Raw genomic sequence first — 20,965 nt, 5'->3', positions numbered from 1 at the left:
TTTTCTAGCAGGATAATTGATATCGGTCTGTTTGAATGAACCCAAGAGATCAAACCAACTGAGATATCTGGGGGGGGGGGGACCCTTACGGTTGGAGAAGTGGAAAACAAAATGTGGTGTATTGTTCAATTTCATGGAAGGGTTGAAGCCCAAGATTTTGAGCAGCGAATTCTACTAAATCCGATTCAGCATTTTAGCTTCGTATGTGGAATGCAGGACGTTTTATTGAGGTACAAGGCACTAGATTTTACTATAGAATGTCAATAACAGAGAGAGAGAGAGAGAGAGAGAGAGAGAGAGAGAGAGAGAGAGAGAGAGAGAGAGAGAGAGAGAGAGAGAGAGAGAGAGGAGAGAGAGAGAGAGAGAGAGAGAGAGAGAGAGAGAGAGAGAGAGAGAGAGAGAGAGAGAGAGAGAGAGAGAGAGAGGGAGAGGGAGAGGGAGAGAGAGAGAGAGAGAGAGAGAGAGAGGTGGGGGTTGTCGATTTACGGCTGGAGCTTTAACAATAACAATAGCCTGGATAGACTTGGAGAGAGAGAGAGAGAGAGAGAGAGAGAGAGAGAGAGAGAGAGAGAGAGAGGAGAGAGAGAGAGAGAGAGAAAGAGAGAAAGAGAGAAAGAGAGAGAGAGACCAAGTTGAAAGATGGAGAGAAAGAAGTGGAGAGATGGATCCAATGAAAGGATGGAGAACAAGGAAGAAGAGTGGGAAGGGGGCGTGGTTAAGACTGCATCTCTGCACGCAGCATCCATGGAAACCAACAGCAGAACAGCAACCTGCAGAGGAAGTGGAGCGATGAGCAGGACAAATCAGTCATCGCCTGGTTTGCTGCATTAATAATCAAACTCTCCTGACATGTCCAACACACTTCTTCTTTTTTGGCCTACAAACGGGATGTCTGGATGTGTCATAAGTTTACTTATAACTTGCTCACAAGGGAAGACTGACAAACTGTTGTCCAAACAGGACTTCACAATGTGGATCAAGAGAGCCGATCTAAAGTGCTTTAGTGTTTAAGTGCAGAACAGAACAAAAGAACTGATGTGGACTGAACTGAGGTGAACTGAACTGATCTGGACGATGGAGTGTACCTGGATATGGAGCTCTCAGATGTAAGGTCCTTAGGAGAGCGTATGGTGTTGAAGTTCCTCTTGGGCTGTGACACTGCAGAGAGATTAATGATAAAAAAGTAAATTTGGTTTTCATGTGGGATTTCATTTTGTCCATCATGGAATCAGACTCCATCCTTCCTGTTAAATTGGGCGCGCACACACACATACACAACATACGCACAAACACGCACAAAAAAAACATATTCCTGGTGAAATTCCTGTCAACAGTTCTTTCTATACCTACTTTAGAAAGTTTATATTGAGTAAAACACAGAGTTTCTTTCCTTTTATTTCCAAACCTGCTTGGCTGACTAGAAAAGGTGGTGTTGCCTGAGGGAAATCTGAGCGCCTCTGAACCAGAGCATCAGTGTGAAGCCTGGCATCACCGGCATCAGTATCTTCTCCTCTTTTTAGCATGTTTGACTGCCCGCTCTGTGAAGCCTCCACCATTTCGCGACCCTCCCGGTGGATGGTGAGGGTGTAAACTTCCACGCGTCCTCTGAACTACATGCAGTCCTCTGAACCACTAGCAGAAACATCTCAATCACAGTGTGTCGTGAAAGACTTACTGGTGACCTGGTGGACTTTCTTGACCAGTGAACTGTCATTCTGAGAGCCGTCTTTGGGTCCTCCAATTCTGAAAAAGAGAAAACGTTTCATATTGTTTATTACTGGTGTCAAAGAGGATTTGACAACGACATTGAGTTGAATGTATCACCATTAAAACCCTTACAAGTAAAAAAGAGTCACCAAACTGTATTTTTAATCCCAACCTGGCACATCAGGCCCACTAGAAGCTTCCAGTGAGCCAAGACAAACACCACAGACTGGATGTGGGAGGTCACATGAAGTGCAAAGTCACTTTATAATGATCAGGGCAACTGATTGATTTCCTTTAGTCTCACAGTTGTAGCCAAGACTGCTCAAGTGCAGACCATCCTCAGGGGTTCGATTCATTATGTGAGGTCTGAGACAAGGCTAAGACCTTCAAAATGCAGACTCAAGACTGAGTCCATACTGGAGTACTATAACCCTACTTATTGTTTCCATTTTTATTTTTGAAAGTGACTTGTTTTGGTTCTGGCTAGGTCCAGTCCCACATCCTCTCTGCCAGTCCATCTTTTACTCTTCTTCTTTCGGCTTATTCCCTGTTTCTCAGAGGTCACCACAGCAGATTTTACAGTTTCCACCAGTAGGCACGGCACCAATGGCGGCCGTTGTTAATCCGGGCCTTGACCGATCCGGTATGGAGTCTCGAGCGATCCGGTACGGTCTTGTCAAACGGTCTTGTTGATTTGGCAAGACTTTACGCTGGACGCCCTCCCTGACACAAGACTAACTGTTTCTCCTAAGTGAAAAGTACACCGTCGAGCCTTTACAGCGCGGTATGGATGTCTGTATCTCAGCAGGATTCCCCAGGTTGCTTTTTGTTCTGTGCTGGCCAGATGTCTTATTTTGACATACTGGACTGGGAAAATTCCTCTAACTTTCTGTTTGCATCTCCGAGCATGTGTTCCTATGTACGCCCGCCCCCCCCTTTCTCGCTTTCCAGGACAAATGTTCTTCCTTTATGGACTGATGACTATAGTAGATCAATCTGTCTCTCTCTCTCTTTCGACCGCCTCACGACTTCAGAGTCTGTTTGTGATGCATCCTGTTTTCCCTTGGACACGTCCCCACCCTCCTAGACATTTACGCTATCGTTTGCACTGTATTTGTTTTAGCTATGAAAACTTGTGCATCGCTCTCATCACTTCTCTTGTCTTCTTTCTCTCTCTGTGGGAACGTTGTGTTGAAGTCTGCCCCGCCTTTTCTCTATTCTCTCTGCAGGGCTCTACCGAGCAGAGCGGGTTTTCTGGCACGGGGTCCCGGCTGCCTCGTTACTGCAACAGTGGGGTTCCTGACATTGTCTCCGACGGTCACAGATTCTCTAAACTTGCCTTGCGCTCTTTACAGTTTCATGACCCAGCACATTTAAATGTGCTACATGTTACGTATGAACTGCATGTATTCTACATTCACCTGGTTGGAACATTATGTGGTATTATCTGTTGTTTTTGTGTATTTTGTGCATTTGACACTCTTCCGAGCCGTCCCGGTCGCTGCTGCACCCCCTCTGCAGACTGCCACATGCCTCCTCCCATACATGTGGAGTCGCCAGCCGCTTCTTTTCACCTGACAGTGAGGAGTTTCACCAGGGGGACGTAGCGCGTGGGAGGATCACGCTATTCCCCCCTCCCCCCCAAACAGGTGCCCCGACTGACCAGAGGAGGCGCTAGTGCAGTGACCAGGACACACACCCACATTTGGCTTCCCACCCGTGGACACAGCCGATTGTGTCTGTAGGGATGCCCGACCAAGCTGCAGGTAACACGTGGATTCGATCCGGAGATCCCCGTGTTGGTAGGCCACAGAATAGACCGCCACACTACCCAGATGCATAGGATAAGGTTTTTCTGATCAGGAAAAACTTTACCCTCCATCCTTGGTCAAGGGTCCAAGGATGGAGGGGGTCGTATGTCATGTACTGTCATATTCTGTATTGATTGTAAAGCCCTGCGGGACTGCCTCGTGAATTTGGGCTATGCAAATAAACTTGACTTGGATGTATATGATTCTCCCTATCTTTTGTTTACATATGCTGCTTCATCATATATCTCTTCTGTATAGGAAAGTGGCTCGTATCTGATATCAGTCTGAACAGATCTCCATCCTAAAATGACTCGTATACACAAACCAACAACAAATGACGTCTTGTGACCATGGATTTCCCTAGAAGTTTAATTTGCAACTAGTGGCCAGATGCGATACGTGCCCCCACCCCCCCACCGGTTAAACTTGAGCAGATGCATCATTCCCAATACTGTAGATGTGAAATCACTGACATTATCTTCCCACTGACTTCCAACATTGCCGTCTGGTGAAGCCACTGCGTACAATTATCCGTACCATGGAAAGACAGGAATGCTGGTTTTACCATGCGGACTCCAGCCCCATGGCCACATATCACAAACGGACCTAATCTAGGATCACATCTGAAAGTAGCTTGAACTGAAATTCAAGCGTCCAAAATCCAAAAGAATCTGATTCGTTGTACTTTTGAGGGTAAACGAAATCAGAGTTTAGTTGCGTTTTCGGTGTGACGGTGAACATACAGTATCACTGAATTGTTGAAAACATTCTGTTGGGGGACTGGGTTGAACATTAAGACAGAAACAAAAACAATAAATTACAATCAAAATAATAATAGAAGTAACGGATTCGTTTGCCTTGAACGCGTCCTTACCTCTGGACGCGGGAGGGCGGGGCAAAGACACCGTATTTGGGCAGACAGGTGAAGTAGCGAACGCCGAACACTGAACCGTCATGTTTCCCAGTGGGCTGCTCCAACTCTACACCAAACCAGTAACCTGCAGGAATGGACACATGGCGGTCTGTCAGTCTGTCTCCTTCTTTCTCTCTTCAATTGTCTTCCCACATCTGTCTCCCCATCTTTTTTTCAGTCTCCCTCGCTCTCTTTCCCTTTCCCCCCTTCGATCATTCCCACTCTAGTTCTTCTATTTCTGTCTCACCTTCTTCTTGGTTGCACTTTACAACAGCGAAGACATAATGACGTCATGATAGGTGGGTTGAAGGGATGTGTGTAGAGATTAGTACGATGGTGTTTCCTCTACACAGTAGGAATACCAACAGACGCACCTGGAGCGAAGTCAGTTTTGCCGTAGAACCGCACGGTGCCCATCTTCTGTCCAGCGACCAGAACTTGGTCACCAACCTCCACATTCACTCCATCTGGATCCAGACTGGCCACTGAGGACTTCTTCTTCTGGGCTGGAAGAGGAGAAGAGGCAGGATCAGATCCAGAACCATGTAAATGGATTTGGCTAGACATACTGAGGTACTCTGACTTCATCCATCCATTATCCGAACCACTTATCCTGCTCTCAGGGTCGCGGGGATTCTGGAGCCTATCCCAGCAGTCATTGGGCGGCAGGCGGGGAGACACCCTGGACAGGCCGCCAGGCCATCACACAGGGCTGACACACACACACACACACACACACATTCATGCCTAGGGACAATGTTGTATGGCCGATTCTCCTGACCTACATGTCTTTGGACTGTGGGAGGAAACCGGAGCCCCTGGAGGAAACCCACGCAGACACGGGGAGAACATGCAAACTCCACACAGAGGACGACCCGGGACGACCCCCAAGGTTGGACTACCCCGGGGCTCCAACTCAGGACCTTCTTGCTGTGAGGTGACCGTGCTAACTACTGCGCCACCACGCCACCACTTTAACTTCAGCAAACAAAAAATAAACTAGAGGACTGCACTCAGTAGAGTGCAGATCCCCACCAGGTGTATCGCCCCTTCTCCAGTGCTTGGCTTGGCGACAAACCACCCCTTTGTTCGTCTAATGGGAGAAGGGAAAATACAGAGGAACTGCCTGCATGTCTCCCCATCTCCAGGGCTGGGACTTAGGCAAAAAGCCAGCTGAGGGGTTAGCACTCAATTGCAGAATAAAAGGTTTTTCAAAGGTTTTGAATCACCGCAACCAGGAGAGGTCCTTGATTATACAGTCATAACTGTACACAAAAATTATTAGGCTGACAGGCCAAGAGTTAGGGATCAGTCCTATGTTCCCTCAGCCCTATGTTCCCTCAGTCCTTTGGGTTAGCTATTGAATACATTAGCTATCGGCTATGCTATGTCAACGACATGCACGGAATTGTCGACAAACTTTCCCTTGCACCTACCAGCAAACAGATGAAAAGTTTCAAGTTGTACATATTAAGTTACGTCCACAATTCTGAGGATACTCATCCTCAGAATTGAGGATACTCATCCTCAGAATTGCTGGTAGGTGCAGGTGAACGTTTGTTGACAATTCTGTGCATGTGGTTGACATGTATCCATGGTAAATCTTGCAGGCATTGCAAAAAATATGCCGTTGTCAATAGCACATGCCAACAAACAGGAAACTGGTATGACCACTGCAGTAGAAACCGGAAGTCAGTGGACTGCAGTTATGCACAGAGCCGATGGCCTAAATGGCGTCCACTTTGGACTGGAGTGGAGTTATTCCACCTGCCGACAGCCAGAACCCCACAAACTCAATGGTTGGCACAGAGAGGACACATTTTTCAGCATTGAGGGTTAGCTTGTGCTTGGCTAGGGCTGCAAAGACCCCACTGAGTCGCTCATCGTGGATTTCAGCAGTAGGCCCGTGTACAACATTGTCTCCAGAAGCTCCAGTACATCCAGAACAGCACTGCCACGAACCTGATATGAATGGGGAAACACCACCACATCACCCCAACCCTGGCTTACCTGCAGTGACTTGCCATCTCCCACAGAATCAACTTCAAAACTATCATATGAACTTTCAAATGGAAGGTTTGTGGAACCTTCAAACCTCCAAATGGAAGGTGCATGGAAACGCACCTCCATACCTCAGAGAACTGACCACCCCCCACAATCCCTCCTGCAACATCTGGTCTGGCAGCAGCTTGCACCTTCACACACCAGGGGTGAAGCTCTGCTCAATGGGAGACCAAGCATTTTGCTCTGCCACCCCCGCGTCTCTGGAATATCTTTACGGACCACCCAAGGGCTCCCCAGACTCTGGCCTCCTTTAAAACAAGCCATGAGGCACCTTTCATTTAGAGAAGCTTTGAATTTAACTGAGTTTTGATTGTTTTAACGCACTGCCAAGAGCTTTGAGACGGTCTCTGAAGATGAAAGGTGCTACACAAATAAAATGTGTTGCTATTATCATAATTATTACTACTCATGCTGTTAATCTGCCACCTTTCTGTGTAAGTTGGTTTCTCTTCTTTGTTTTAACTTGTTGTTGTTGTTATTCACAGTACGGTATGGTAGAGGTCAACACTCGACGCTCGCCTTCATCACGATGTCACAGAAACAGAATTTGTGGGTCTACGCAGGCAAGAGAGATGCGGTATTCACACATGAGAATACTGCAGTGGTAGGAATCGTAGTAAAGACCTTGGGAATGCTGCTCATGTACGTGTTACAAATCTAGGCCAAGCAGACCAGTGCACTGCTGTGAGAGAAATGAGATATACCACAGAGCAGATGTTCATAAAAGGGTCAATTGGTGGTTGCGAAAAATTTCTGAGTCCTTCACAGAAGACTCTATCTTACAGAAAAGACCCGGAGATCAGTCCGGTTCCTTCTTTAACCGTAAACATCACAATGCTTTATCTTTAAGCCAAGTTGTGTTTTCAAACGTGTATTATTTTCCAAACAGTAAACGTCCCACTTAGTAAAAGGATGATTGGTTTCATCTACTTTGATGTCTCAGATGGACGGAGCCAGTTAAACTTGCACAGGTCTTTCAGAAACACGCCAGAAGGTAAAAGCAGTCACCTTTCTCTCGCTCCTTCTCCTTCTTCTCCTTCTTGGTCTTGCCGGCGAGGCGGGAGGCCAGATCGATGCGAGGTGTGCGGGGGGTGGAGGTGACTGAGGTGGGCGTCTGCTCCATAGCCTTGGAGATCTTGGACACCGGGGCGAAGATACCTGCCAGGGGGACAGGTGTGTTTATGGGCACAGACACTGTTGGGGTCAGGGGTTCCATTCCCCCGTGTGGCAAAGACAGACGATGCTCATCATGTGACTCAGTTATTTTATTGGAATTTAGTTTTAGATGTGAAGCCCCTCATGAACCTTTCTTCTTCTGTAGGGGGGGGGGTTCCCCCTTTTTCTCCTCAATTGAGAAAAGGGGGAACCCCCCCCCACAAAAAAAGGTTAGTCATTGTATTAAGAGACCTACCGATCAACTTGGGAGTGACAGCAGCTTCCAGTCCTGTGGTTTGTGTTTAGCTAGCGGGGGCGACCCTTTGGTGCCCATCTGAATTCAGGATTGCCGCTTGAACCTGTATTCATCAGGGCCTTGGTGTCCTCAATATTTCTCTTTTCAGCTACACTGTTATTATCTGCCTTGCTCAAGAGCAAGGCAGTAGCAGGGGGTGGTACTGGTGGAGGACGGTTACCTAGTTTAGGGGGGCAGATGAAGTAGCGGACGCCCCCGACACTGCCATCATTCTTTCCCTCCGGCTCGTCCAGCTCCACACCGACCCACTGGCCACTGGCAAACTCTGTGGTGCCACAGAACCTGAGAGTACCAGTCTGAGACAGACAGACAGACAGACAGACAGACAGACAGACAGACAGACAGACAGACAGACAGACAGAGAAAATGTGAGGGAGAGGCGGTGGAAAGGAGGGAGACATAAGAGACAAACAGGGAACCAGAGGGGGGGAGAGAGAGAGACAGACAGGGAGATAGATGGAGGGGGGTAGGAGATATAGCAGCATGAAAGAGTGGGAAGAGGATGAGAGAGAGGCGGTAGGAAGGAGGGAGAGACAGACAGGGAGAAATGAGGAAAGATGTACAGAGCCAAAGACAGGGGGAAAGAGACAAGGATGAGAGAGATTGGTGGAGAAAAGGGAAATGGTGCGAGGGACAGAAGAAGAAACAAGTGAGAGAGAGAGCGAGAGAGGTTTTAGAAGAAATTGTAGAAGGGAGGGTGAGAGAGAGTAAGGGAAAGAGAGAGGGAGAGGGGGAGGATGTGAGGAGTTTGGGGAAAGATGAGATAAAAAGACGGAGAGTAAGAGGGGGGAAAGCGATTTTTAAGAAAAGAGAAGCAGGAAGGGCAAGTAAGTGAGTGACACACAGAGAGGAGGAGGCGAAATGGAGAGGAAGAGAGAAGGAAGAAGCAGAGAGAGACAGAGAGAGAAGAGCGAGAAGAAAGAAGGAGAGAGAGACAGAGAGAGGGAGCGAGAGAGAGAAGAAAGGAGAGAGAAGGAGAGAGAGAGCGAGAGAGAGATAGGAAGAGAATAAAGGAGAGACAGAGAGAAAGACCGAAGAAAGAGAGAAGGAGAGAGAGAGCGAGAGAGAGAGAGAAGAAAGGAGAGAGAGAGCATGAGCGAGAGAGATAGGAAGAGAGAAGGAGAGAGAGAGAGAGAGAGAGAGAGAGAGAGAGAGAGAGAGAGAGAGAGAGAGAGAGAGAGAGAGAGAGAGAGAGAGAGAGAGAGAGAAGAAAGGAGAGAGAGAGCATGAGCGAGAGAGATAGGAAGAGAGAAGGAGAGAGCGAGTGAGTGGAATGGCGTTGTGCTCTCTAAACAACAAATAAAGAAATGAGTTGTGTCGTGAAGGAAACCCAGACGGTCGTTACAAACGTCCACAATAAACCTTCCAGACACGGGCTTGCAGTTAAAGGTGAAGTTGTGTGTCATCAGACATGACACACAACTGAAGACGGTGCCATCACACAGGAAGCCAGAGGCATTAGAGGCAGGCGGGTGGGCATGTGTCAAATGTGATGGGGTCCGCCGGGCGGGTGTAATAAAGGTCAGTAAGGTTAGGTGCAGGGAAGGGAAGGTGCAGCACATCGAGGTTTTCAGTTTATTCCTCATCTGAAGCAGTCACACGGTCCTCGAAACGCTTACTTGAAAAAAGACTAACACATAAAGTAAACGCATGTAAATCTGTAGAATGACAAAAGAAACACAAGTGGAAGATCAGCCAAAGAATAAGGTGGTAAAGAGTAAGGTGTGGTGAGCTCTGGTGCAAGATGTTCACCATACCGGGCGTCATCTTGTGGGACCTGACACACGGCAACGTGGACTCAGTCTTGCAAACCGAACATGTTCTGCTACAGTCTTTGGCTCTACAGTTGTTCCTACTGGATTCTCCAGTCTTTCCCGGGGGTTTGGAAAATATACCATACTAATCTATTGGATTCATTGATCGATTGGTTCAGATTGGTCCTGATCCGAGGAACTTGATGATGTTTTGGGGGGTTTTTTTGTTGTGAATTTCACTGAAAGGAGTCGTTCAGGATTCTTAGAGTCTATTCGTATTTTATATTCACCGCGTGTACAAAGTTGATACACTTTTTCACCCGTGGTTTTTAGTGACTTTCCCGTGACTTCTCCGTAACATTTAACTTAACTTCCATGTTCAAAAGGATCTATTTACTGTCACTGAGAAGGTGTTTTAAAACTTTAGATGATGTTAAAGTCAGTCTATATTTCAAATGCTGTATTATATGAGACATTTTACTCAGTAACTGTTACAAGTCATATTTTATCCATTTGAAGCAACTGGTTGTTGAAACGGTATTTGCCTGGTGTATGTTTCACTAGCTAGCTAGCTAGCTAGCTAGTGAAACATACACTAGCATACACTAACATACACTAGCACACACATACACTAACATACACTAACATACACTAATGTCAGCTAGCTAGCTAGCTAGCTAGCTGACATTAAAGTTAGCCAGCGCAGGCACATGCTAGCATACTGTGACAAACGGTTAAGCACACACACCTAGCAGAAATGTTGAAACGCTGCTGCAGTGGTTCAGCCCGCTGTTACTTTGTTTTTACTTGGTCAATCAATCTTTCTTTAACAGCTGATGATTCGGTTTGCATGACTTTTCCAAAGCTTCTAGAGAGCCATCATTTACCATTAAATTTCTATAGCCTGGAATGTTTATTTTTAAATTTACGAACTGCCCAGGATTTTTGTGACAGTATGAACTTAGTGTAAAACACTCAGCGCGAGGAAAGCACTCCATGGTTCAGACAAAGCTAACATGATGCCACAGTGGCCATCATACTGAAATAAAGAGGCAATTTTAAAAATGTGCTTTAGTTTTTTATTGTTAAATTCTCTGCTTTGCGGTGCCATGGTGGAGCGGCTCCTGCTGCTAATCTCTTGTAGGCCCTTGTCGGCCGTGTTGTAGGGCGTGACATGCTATGAAACCACCATAACTGACTGTGAATTTAGAAAATGAACCCCTGAATTCAGTATAACAGACTGCTGTAGCAGAATGTTAGCTTTGTCTGAACCGAGGAGTGTTACTTTACAGTGATTACAGTGAACTATAGATGACAAGCTGGAGCCGTGTGTCCGGTATAAAGAAAAGGATGGATGACTGACTGTGAAAATGAAACCTACCTTACCCAGATAGCAAAATTGCTGTGGCCTGGACCCGTCCCATACCCGACACTTTCATCCGGCCCACATACCGCGTGGAATGAGGGCACTTGGGTGGTCCGCTCTTGTTTGCCAGATCTGGGCCAGAACCAAGTCATAGCAATGCCACATATTTGCCAGAGGTGGCCCATATTTGTTTTGTGATATTTGGGCCATATTCATCATTTACCACACGGGCCACTTCAGGGTCACATCCAGATCATCTTTGCCAAAAAGGGCCCACATTTGATTTGGCATATTTGGGGCCATATTTGCTATTATACATGTGAGCCACTTCAGGCCCATTTTGTCAGGGCCAGAAGAAGGCCATCAGTACCACATCATTGCCTGAAGTGGCCCACATCCGGATGCTATCTGGGTATGGACTAAATGTATGATGAAGATAAAATAGAGAGATTTTTAAAAATTCAAACTGTTCCTTTAATTGATCAACATAAAAGTGAGGTAAGTGGGACATCAGATGTGCTTTATGTTGTAGCACAGTTGGCATCTTCCGTCTGAATAGATTTTCAGAGTGAAAGGTTCGACCCACCAGAGAGGGAAAATCACTGAAATGATCAAAAACCTCATTAGCCTGAACCAGCGTAGTTGGCAAGGAGGCCTTCAGACTGACTGAAAACTATAGATTTTTGATTGACCGTGTATGATAAAATATACATGTGAGCAGGCCAGATGCTCACAACATAGTGAGTCTACGTCATCATGGGCGACCAGTCCACCAACCTGTCTGTGGTGGTTTTCAGGCGAGCGGTCCTCACTGTTCTGGTCTCCACGTAACTACACAGTGAGAACAAACCGTTCAGATCCCCCTTAAGAACATAGAAACAACAAAAACCCCACAGGTTGCCCCTAACAGAAGCTCGCTGTAGTTAGCCTGCAGCTCTGTTTGCATAGGAGGGGATTAGGGCCACATGTAGTTCTCTTTGTGTACCCAAAGGAGGCAGAGGCAGTCAAGTCAATTTTATTTGTATAGCCCAGTATCACAAATTACACATTTGTCTCACTGGGCTTTACAGCAACGACACATCCTGTCCTTAGACCCTCGCATCGGATAAGGAGCAACTCCCTAAAAAGAAAAGGTGCTTTGTACGTCAAAAGTTGCTCTTTGTGAACCCGCCAATCACAGCCTAGATGGGGGCGGGACATTAAAATCAGTGATACCATGGTCAAGGAGAATACTGGTCTCTGATTGGCTGGAGGGTGTGCCCCCCCCCTTCTCCCAATTGTACTTGGCCAATTACCCTACTCTTCCGAGCCGTCCCGGTCTCTGCTCCGCCCCCTCTGCTGATCCGGGGAGGGCTGCAGACTACCACATGCCTCCTCCCATACATGTGGAGTCACCAGCCGCTTCTTTTCACCTGACAGTGAGGAGTTTCACCAGGGGGATGTAGCATGTGGGAGGATCACGCTATTCCCCCAGTTCCCCCTTCGCCCCCAAACAGGCGCCCCGACCAACCAGAGGAGGCGCTAGTGCAGCGACCAGGACACATACCCACCCACATCCGGCTCCCCACCCGCAGACACGGCCAACTGTGTCTGCAGGGACGCCCGACAAAGCCGGAGGTACAACGGGGATTCGAACCGGCGATCCCTGTGTTGGTCGGCAATGGAATAGACCGCTACACTACCCGGATGTGTAATACTGGTATGTTTTAATCAGCATGCCTCCCAGTGTGGTAAACTTAATTCCAACTTGTACGTTAAATTGAAAACAGAAAAACGTCTTAAATTACTCCACACTAGACAAATTCCTGTTGCCACCAGCGACAGCCATAACTGTGTTGTTTTGCCCCTACCTTCATGTCGTCCAGCATCACGCGATCTCCCAGCCGCAGTCCCAGGGAGGACAACATGAGGTTCCCTGGTATGTTGTCGTAGTTGGGCAGGGTGGCCCGTGGGAGGTTACAGCTCAGAGGGACAGCATCCAGCAGCAACTGCTTGAGCTCTTTGGCCACCATGGCCGCCTCCGCCTTGTCCAGACTCATGTCCATGGGGTCGGGGACCACCTCAGCAGGCCCATGGCCCTTATCGTTCTGAAGGGAGGGAGGAAGGTGAGGTGGGTGAGAGAATTTCTTCCCCCCTTTGTTTTCATTCGTAGGGTGTGTCATGTCACCCAACGCTCCACTGCTTTTTAAAGCTGTAATATCTAACTTTGGCGAAGTGAGCAAGATTGAGCTGGATTTTAAAGGAACACAGCCACAAAAATCCACCACCCGGCCCACAGCCCCTCCCTCAAAACCAGCTTCATGTAAATGCATGAGTCTGCCTGTCTTAACTGAGAAAACTTGTATTGTCATTAATAATCCATCCAGCCAGCCATTATCCCAACCGCTTATCCTGCTCTTAGGGTCGTGGGGAGGCTGGAGCCCATCCCAGAAGTCACTGGACAGCAGGCAGGGAGACACCCTGGACAGGCCGCCAGGCCATCACAGGGCCAACACACATACACACACATTCACACCTAGGGACAATTTAATATGGCCGATTCACCTGACCTGCATGTCTTTGGATTGTGGGAGGAAACGGGAGCACCTGGCGGAAACCCACAAAGACACATCCGGGGCGACTGTGCTAACCAGTTAACCCAAGGGTCCAATCCGTTAGCCAACGGGCTAGCGAGTCTACTCATGATCGTTACAATATGTTTAGGTGGTACGTGATCGTTACAATATGTTTACGTGATACATGCTCGTTACAATATGTTTGGGGCGAAGTGTGAGCAGAAGAATCTGGTACACCGGAACTTGAACGCTGAACATCTGCCTGGTTTGTATTTGGGTGCTTTGGCAACATTGGTTTTGGTCGGTTTTCATTTAAAGCTGATTAATTATACGACATTGTGTTCTGAAGATCAAAATGGAGTCAGGCTGGGGGAGCAGATAGGAGGAGCAGAGCAGAGGAGTAAAAAGGAGCAGAGAGGAGGAGCACAGCATTCTCACTCTGACGGTGGGGTTGGCTCCGTGCTCCAGCAGACATTTGACGGAGCCCAGACACAGGTTCGAGGCTGCGATGTGGAGAGCGGTACCGTGCTGGAAGTCATTGCAGGTGGAGTTCAGCACTGTGGAGGCAACGCGACACAAGGCGGGTTTATTTGTGCAGGACACTTCATAGACACACAATTCAAAGTGCTCCAGAGAAGGCACGACAAGACATTAAATAAGAAACACAGAACACAAGGAGAAGAAATGTAAAACACAGAAATAAATCCGAACCAAGAAGTGGAGAGGAATAAAATAGCCAGCACTGGTTAAACAGTAAAAGGCCGAGCCTCCCAATATAATGCACTGAAAGTGGGTCCACGAATGAGACTATCTGGAGGTCTGCGGGTCGGGCTGGGTTCAGGTGGCTAATTAACGCATATTTTAGCGGGTGGGCGGTGCGGATTGGCTCTCATAACAAGTCGGGTGGGTGAGGGTATTAAAGAAAACCCTGCCCTGCACATCACCAGTGTGTGTGTATATCAGGGATCGACCGATTATCGGTACGGCCGATTATCGGTATGGCCGATTATCGGTACGGCCGAATATCGGTACGGCCGATTATCGGCTTAGATATTCGTCATTTTTCATTTTATCATTATCGTAGGAATTTTGATCAGCCAGCCGATTAAAAAAAAAGCCCACATCGCAACATGCGCTCTTCTGACGCAGCCTGCACTCTGCCGAAGCGCACACACAAGAGCAGCATGGCGGAGTTACGCCAGGTGCCGTAAAACCCGCTCGGATGGTAAGAAAAGCATGCCGTAACCTTAGTTACTAAACTCACTCCGTAACGTTACCCCCCCCCCCCACACACACACACACACCAAAGCGCATAACGACATGAACTCGACAACAGGTCGTCAATTCAAACAGAGAACGCGATCGGCTCTGCGCGTAACTGTAGTCCGCTCACTTCCGGTTTCTACTGCAGCGGTCATACCAGTTTCCTGTTTGTTGGCGCGCGCTGTTGACGATGGCATATTTTTCGCGATGCCTGCAAGATTTACCAGGGATGAATGACAACAACACGCACACAACTGTCCACACACTCTCACCTGCACCTCCCGGCACACGGGGGGAAAGTTACAAGTTGTACATATTACCTCCACAATTTATATATATATATATGTGTGTGTGTGTGTGTGTGTGTGTGTGTGTGTGTGTGTGTTGCACCTCTGGGTTTGGCGGACTTCAGCAGTACTCTGATGAGTTCCGGGACATCGAAGTAGGCGGCGTAGTGTAGGGCGTTCATGTTGGTCCAGCGGCTCCTCAGACTCACGTCAGCTCCCAGAGAGATCAGCTGGCTGGTCAGACGCAGCGCTGCGGACGGGTCACCTGCACACACACACACACACACACACACACACACACACACACACACACACACACACACACACACAACACACACACACAACACAGCATAGGAGGGAGCAATATCAGGAATCAGGAACATTTATTTGTCATGCCCCCCCCCCCACCGCCACAGCAGTGCTACACAAAGACACACAAATCCAAAACCTACAAGAACACATATATCCAAACTACAAAAAATAACCTACAAAAACACGTGTCGAACATATATATATATATAAAAAAAACACTGTCCAAGACAGCGAACGCCAGCCAGGACGACTGTCGGAACTGCCGGTCTGCATGGGCTAGCAGTTAGCTTAGCCTGCCGCGCTTCCGCGTCCTGTCAGACCGCCCTCGGTGTTTCCTCTTCGGTTGCAGCTCCAGGCAGGGCCGTGGTCCTTGGGCCCGCCAGAAGCAGCAGACCAGGTTCCCCAGCTGATCCAATGCCAGCTCTCCCAGCCAGACACCCTTCGACACACCTCCCCGCACTCCACACGACGACGCCAAAAACACAGTCAAAGCTAGGCGAGGCCGCTGCCAGACCACCCTCGGTGTTATCAGAACTGCATGGGCTAGCAGTTAGCTTAGCCTGCCCTGTTTCCGTGTCCTGTCAGACCGCCCTCGGTGTTTCCTCTTCAGGCAGGGCCGCGGTCCACAGGCCCACAAGACGCAGCAGACCAGGCTCCCCCAGCTGATCCAGCGCCACCTCTCCCAGCCATCAGACAACGACACAAACCCAGATGCGGACAAAGACACTGCAACGTTAAGTTGGCACCGCCATCTTCCCACACCGGAAGCGGATGTGTATATATATATATATATATATATATAGCATGTACCATGTTGGCTTGCTAGCTACAACTAGCAACAGAGCTAGCTAGCTGACCAACCCTCTAGCTGTAAGACTTAGCAAGTCCATGAGCTTTACAACACGTTAACTGACAAACAAACTGACCTACCAACCACCCCACCCATCCAACTAGCTCAGTACTAACTCATTAGATGGTTCCCTAGCTTGGTCATCCACTGACTTACCGACGCCGTGAGCGCCTGCCTTGCAGCTGTAGTGGAGCAGAGTCATGTCAGTCAAACCATCCCTGTCGTTGACATGGCAACCACGCTTCAGGATCTGGAAGAGAGGGATGAAAGAGGACAAAATGTAGGATGTCATAAATATCAATATATATGAGTATCACTCAGCATGTTGTTATCAAGATGATCTTGAGGTATCGGTGAATTAAATCTACAAGTAAACTTAAAGTTTTGATGTTCTGCTTTACTGGCCACTTGTTTTAGTCATGTCAGACATGGAGGCGACGTTATGCTCGGCTGCTACAGGCGCACCTCTCCTACATCGATGTATTGACCTACATTGTGAAACGACTTCTTTGGTTTATATGAAAACAAAAGAAATGATGGCTAGCTTGATTTGTGAGGGAAAATGTAGACTACACACAACATTTATTTAATTTTATTTCTATTTGCATTACATGAGATTTTGTTACCATTGTCATTATCACGTGTGTGTGTGTGTGTGTGTGTGTGTGTGTGTGTGTGTGTGTGTGTGTGTGTGTGTGTGTGTGTGTGTGTGTGTGTGTGTGTGTGTAAAATGTGTTAAACTCTAACCTCCCTGCTCAAGAAGGGCTAATATCATTTTTGTATGAGAACCTCTTTAGCTTGGAAAATCATTCAACTCAGAAACCCAGAGCACACTGGCAGGAGGAACTAGATACTGAGCTGACAGATGACTACTGGGAGGGAGCGTTAAAATGGGTCAACCCCTCCTCATCATGTGCCAGCCTGAGACTCATTCAGTTCAAGGTTTCACATAGAATCCACTTCAGTAAATCCAAGCTAGCTGAGATATTGTCCACGATATTGATCCACGGTGTGGCCGTTGCTCTCACTGACCCGCAGATCTGACCCATATGTTCTGGTCAGGCTCTGCACTTCAGAGTTACTGGTCTTTGGTTTTCAACACCCATTCAGATGTCTTAGGAGTCCCCACTGAACCAAATCCACAAATCGCCATCTTTGGAGTACCAACAAATAATTTGGTCTTATCCGTGAACACTAAACAAAGTGATATTGTTGCATTCATATCTCTCCTGGCTCGCCGAATGATTATTTTATGCTGGAAGTCTCCCTCGCCACCATCACATTCTGGCTGGTTAAAATATATCATGCCATATTTAACCTGAGAGACAATTAAATATACTTTGAGGGGATTTAAATAACGTTTTTACTATTTACCCTAACCCTAACCCCTAACCCCAACCCCCTAACCCTAACCCTAACCCTACCCCCTAGCCCTAACCCTAACCCCAACCCCCTAACCCTAACCCTACCTCCTAGCCCCCTAACCGTAACCCCAACCCCTAACCCCAAACCCTAACCCTAACCCTAACCCCAAACCCTAACCCTAACTGTAACCCCAACCCCCTAACCCTAACACCTACCCTCAACCCCCTAACCCTAACCCCAACCCCCCAACCCTATTTGAGATTTGTTCTAATTCTATCCAAACTATGCTGAATGTGTCATTATTCATCTATACCCTTGCAGCTTTGTCCGGCTTGCTTACTTTTTACATGTATTTTATAAATGTTCATTGTTTAGTGCTCATGAGTCTTAATCGATGTAAACCCGTGAACCGGTCATGAACAGATGAGACTGAGATATGGTCCTGTCATTTTATTTTCCCATACACCTAACGCACGAGGGGTTCATCTGTTGTTCCGTCTGGTTTGTATTTCTTCTGAAAATATAAAATGTTGAGTTATTTGGGGGTTTTTTGGATACTGTATTTGTACCCACATCTCCAATAAAAAATTGCTGTTAAAAAACAAGCTACCAACGCCTCACTGCTCGCCGCTGACTCTGGTGTTTCTTCGGTTTTAATCCTGCTAGACTTGAGTCCCGCTTTTGATACGATGGATCATGGCAGCCTTTTAAATCGCCTGGGAGACTATGTGGGCATTAAGGACACTGCTCTTGGCTGGTTCCCACATCCTTGATAGGCAGGAACGCTGGTTTGAACGGAGAGTCTGAGGCCATCTATGTGAAGAGGGAATGACCACCCCTGAACTGGGGGGGGGGGTCTAAGAGTACGTCAATAAATATTAATGTTTGTGCACAGTAATGACTGTATGATGGAGGACCTCTTGTGGTTGCGGTGATTCAAAACCAGTTCTCTACTGTAATTGAGTGCTAACTCCTCAGCTGGTTGGTTTCTAGGTCGGAGACCCGGAGAAGAGGAGGTACACCTGGAGGAGCTCTTATGATGGAGTATTAGTGTTCTCGAGATTAGAGGTACTTAACGAGTTTATAAGCAGACATCTGATCACAGCCAGTATTTTCATTTGAAATGTGGCGATAACTTGTGGTGAAACTTCGTCATCATTCCTGGACACGAATTGAGCACGTTTTCTTGGGAATTTCCCCAGACACACATTACAGAAATAAACATGAGAGATTCCATGTGCTTCTGGTGTGGAGCACATAGGAAATGACATGTGGTCATGTTATCACATGTGGTACACGTGATGCTGTGCACGTTAACATGAAAAAGTCCCAAAACCTCATGTTTCCCAAATGCAGGGCACTGCTGGTCCACATCCACACCAGGTTTAACCAGGTCTAACCTGGTGGAGCTTCTCACGGGAGATGCTCCTCACGTGACAGTCATGTGGTTTTTGTGTAAGGGCGGTGCAGATAAACGATGGAACAAGAGTAAAACTATTGTAGCCAATTCAGGGGGCAGCCGGGACGTGAACCCAGGTCAGCCGCAACCACGGGCGACTGCGCTGACCTGTCAACTAAAGGGTCCGACCCGCTAGCCACCGGGCTAGCCAGTCTAGTCGTTCATGATTGTTATACTCCCCCCTCCTTTGGGAAGCGCGAGGCATACCAGCTCCCTCATGCCTCATGCCTCACGCCTCACGCCTCACACCTCATGGCCTCACGCCCCACGGCCTCACGGCCTCATGGCCTCACACCTCACACCTCACGCCTCACGCCTCATGGCCTCACGCCTCATGCCTCACGCCTCACGCCTCACACCTCATGGCCTCACGCCCCACGGCCTCACGGCCTCACGCCTCACGCCTCACGCCTCACACCTCACGCCTCATGGCCTCACGCCTCATGGCCTCACGCCCCACGGCCTCACGCCTCACGCCTCACACCTCACGCCTCACGCCTCACACCTCATGGCCTCACACCTCATGGCCTCACGCCTCACGCCTCACACCTCATGGCCTCACACCTCACACCTCATGGCCTCACGCCTCACACCTCACGGCTTCACGCCTCATGGCCTCACGCCTCATGTCTCACGCCTCACATCCTCACGCCTCACACCTCATGGCCTCACGCCCCACGGCCTCCCCCGGCCTCACGCCTCACGCCTCACGCCTCACACCTCACACCTCATGGCCTCACGCCTCATGGCCTCACGCCTCATGGCCTCACACCTCACACCTCACGCCTCACGCCTCACACCTCATGGCCTCACACCTCATGGCCTCACACCTCATGGCCTCACGCCTCATGGCCTCACACCTCACACCTCACGCCTCACACCTCACACCTCATGGCCTCACACCTCATGGCCTCACACCTCATGGCCTCACGCCTCATGGCCTCACACCTCACACCTCACGCCTCACGCCTCACACCTCATGGCCTCACACCTCACGGCCTCACGCCTCACGCCTCACACCTCATGGCCTCACACCTCACACCTCATGGCCTCACGCCTCACACCTCACGGCTTCACGCCTCATGGCCTCACGCCTCATGTCTCACGCCTCACATCCTCACGCCTCACACCTCATGGCCTCACGCCCCACGGCCTCACGGCCTCACGCCTCACGCCTCATGTCTCACGCCTCACATCCTCACGCCTCACACCTCATGGCCTCACGCCCCACGGCCTCACGGCCTCACGCCTCACGCCTCATGTCTCACGCCTCACGCCTCACACCTCACACCTCATGGCCTCACACCTCATGGCCTCACGCCTCATGGCCTCACACCTCACACCTCACGCCTCACGCCTCATGGCCTCACACCTCATGGCCTCACACCTCACGGCCTCACGCCTCACACCTCATGGCCTCACACCTCACACCTCATGGCCTCACGCCTCACACCTCACGGCTTCACGCCTCATGGCCTCACGCCTCATGTCTCACGCCTCACATCCTCACGCCTCACACCTCATGGCCTCACGCCCCACGGCCTCACGGCCTCACGCCTCACGCCTCATGTCTCACGCCTCACATCCTCACGCCTCACACCTCATGGCCTCACGCCCCACGGCCTCACGGCCTCACGCCTCACGCCTCATGGCCTCACGCCTCACGCCTCACGCCTCACACCTCATGGCCTCACGCCTCATGGCTTCACGCCTCACGCCTCATGGCCTCACGTCTCATGGCCTCATGCCTCACGCCTCACGGCCTCACGCCTCATGGCCTCACGGCCT

General features: G+C 49.0%; 1 protein-coding gene across 2 annotated transcripts in view; it reads right to left on the bottom strand.

Moving 5' to 3' along the window:
• Positions 1 to 610: 610 nt before the first annotated feature.
• The window catches only part of clip3 (CAP-GLY domain containing linker protein 3), a 37,338-nt gene continuing 16,983 nt past the window's right edge, over positions 611 to 20,965 (bottom strand). The window contains exons 4-15 of one of the 2 annotated variants that reach the window (XM_056283969.1): positions 16,510 to 16,603; positions 15,295 to 15,456; positions 14,080 to 14,198; positions 12,937 to 13,173; positions 11,864 to 11,917; positions 8,127 to 8,262; positions 7,504 to 7,653; positions 4,806 to 4,937; positions 4,393 to 4,516; positions 1,676 to 1,743; positions 1,086 to 1,158; positions 611 to 770 (exon numbers count right to left, since the gene is read on the bottom strand). In XM_056283969.1, the coding sequence (XP_056139944.1) occupies positions 716 to 770; positions 1,086 to 1,158; positions 1,676 to 1,743; positions 4,393 to 4,516; positions 4,806 to 4,937; positions 7,504 to 7,653; positions 8,127 to 8,262; positions 11,864 to 11,917; positions 12,937 to 13,173; positions 14,080 to 14,198; positions 15,295 to 15,456; positions 16,510 to 16,603 (1,404 nt within the window). In that variant the 3' untranslated portion in view covers positions 611 to 715. The remainder of the gene's footprint in view (positions 771 to 1,085; positions 1,159 to 1,675; positions 1,744 to 4,392; positions 4,517 to 4,805; positions 4,938 to 7,503; positions 7,654 to 8,126; positions 8,263 to 11,863; positions 11,918 to 12,936; positions 13,174 to 14,079; positions 14,199 to 15,294; positions 15,457 to 16,509; positions 16,604 to 20,965) is intronic. The other variant, XM_056283970.1, reaches the window with a different exon arrangement.

Source organism: Lampris incognitus, chromosome 7 (genome assembly GCF_029633865.1).
Source record: "Lampris incognitus isolate fLamInc1 chromosome 7, fLamInc1.hap2, whole genome shotgun sequence".
Taxonomy (NCBI): domain Eukaryota; kingdom Metazoa; phylum Chordata; class Actinopteri; order Lampriformes; family Lampridae; genus Lampris; species Lampris incognitus.
This window is presented reverse-complemented; position numbering and strand designations above follow the sequence as displayed.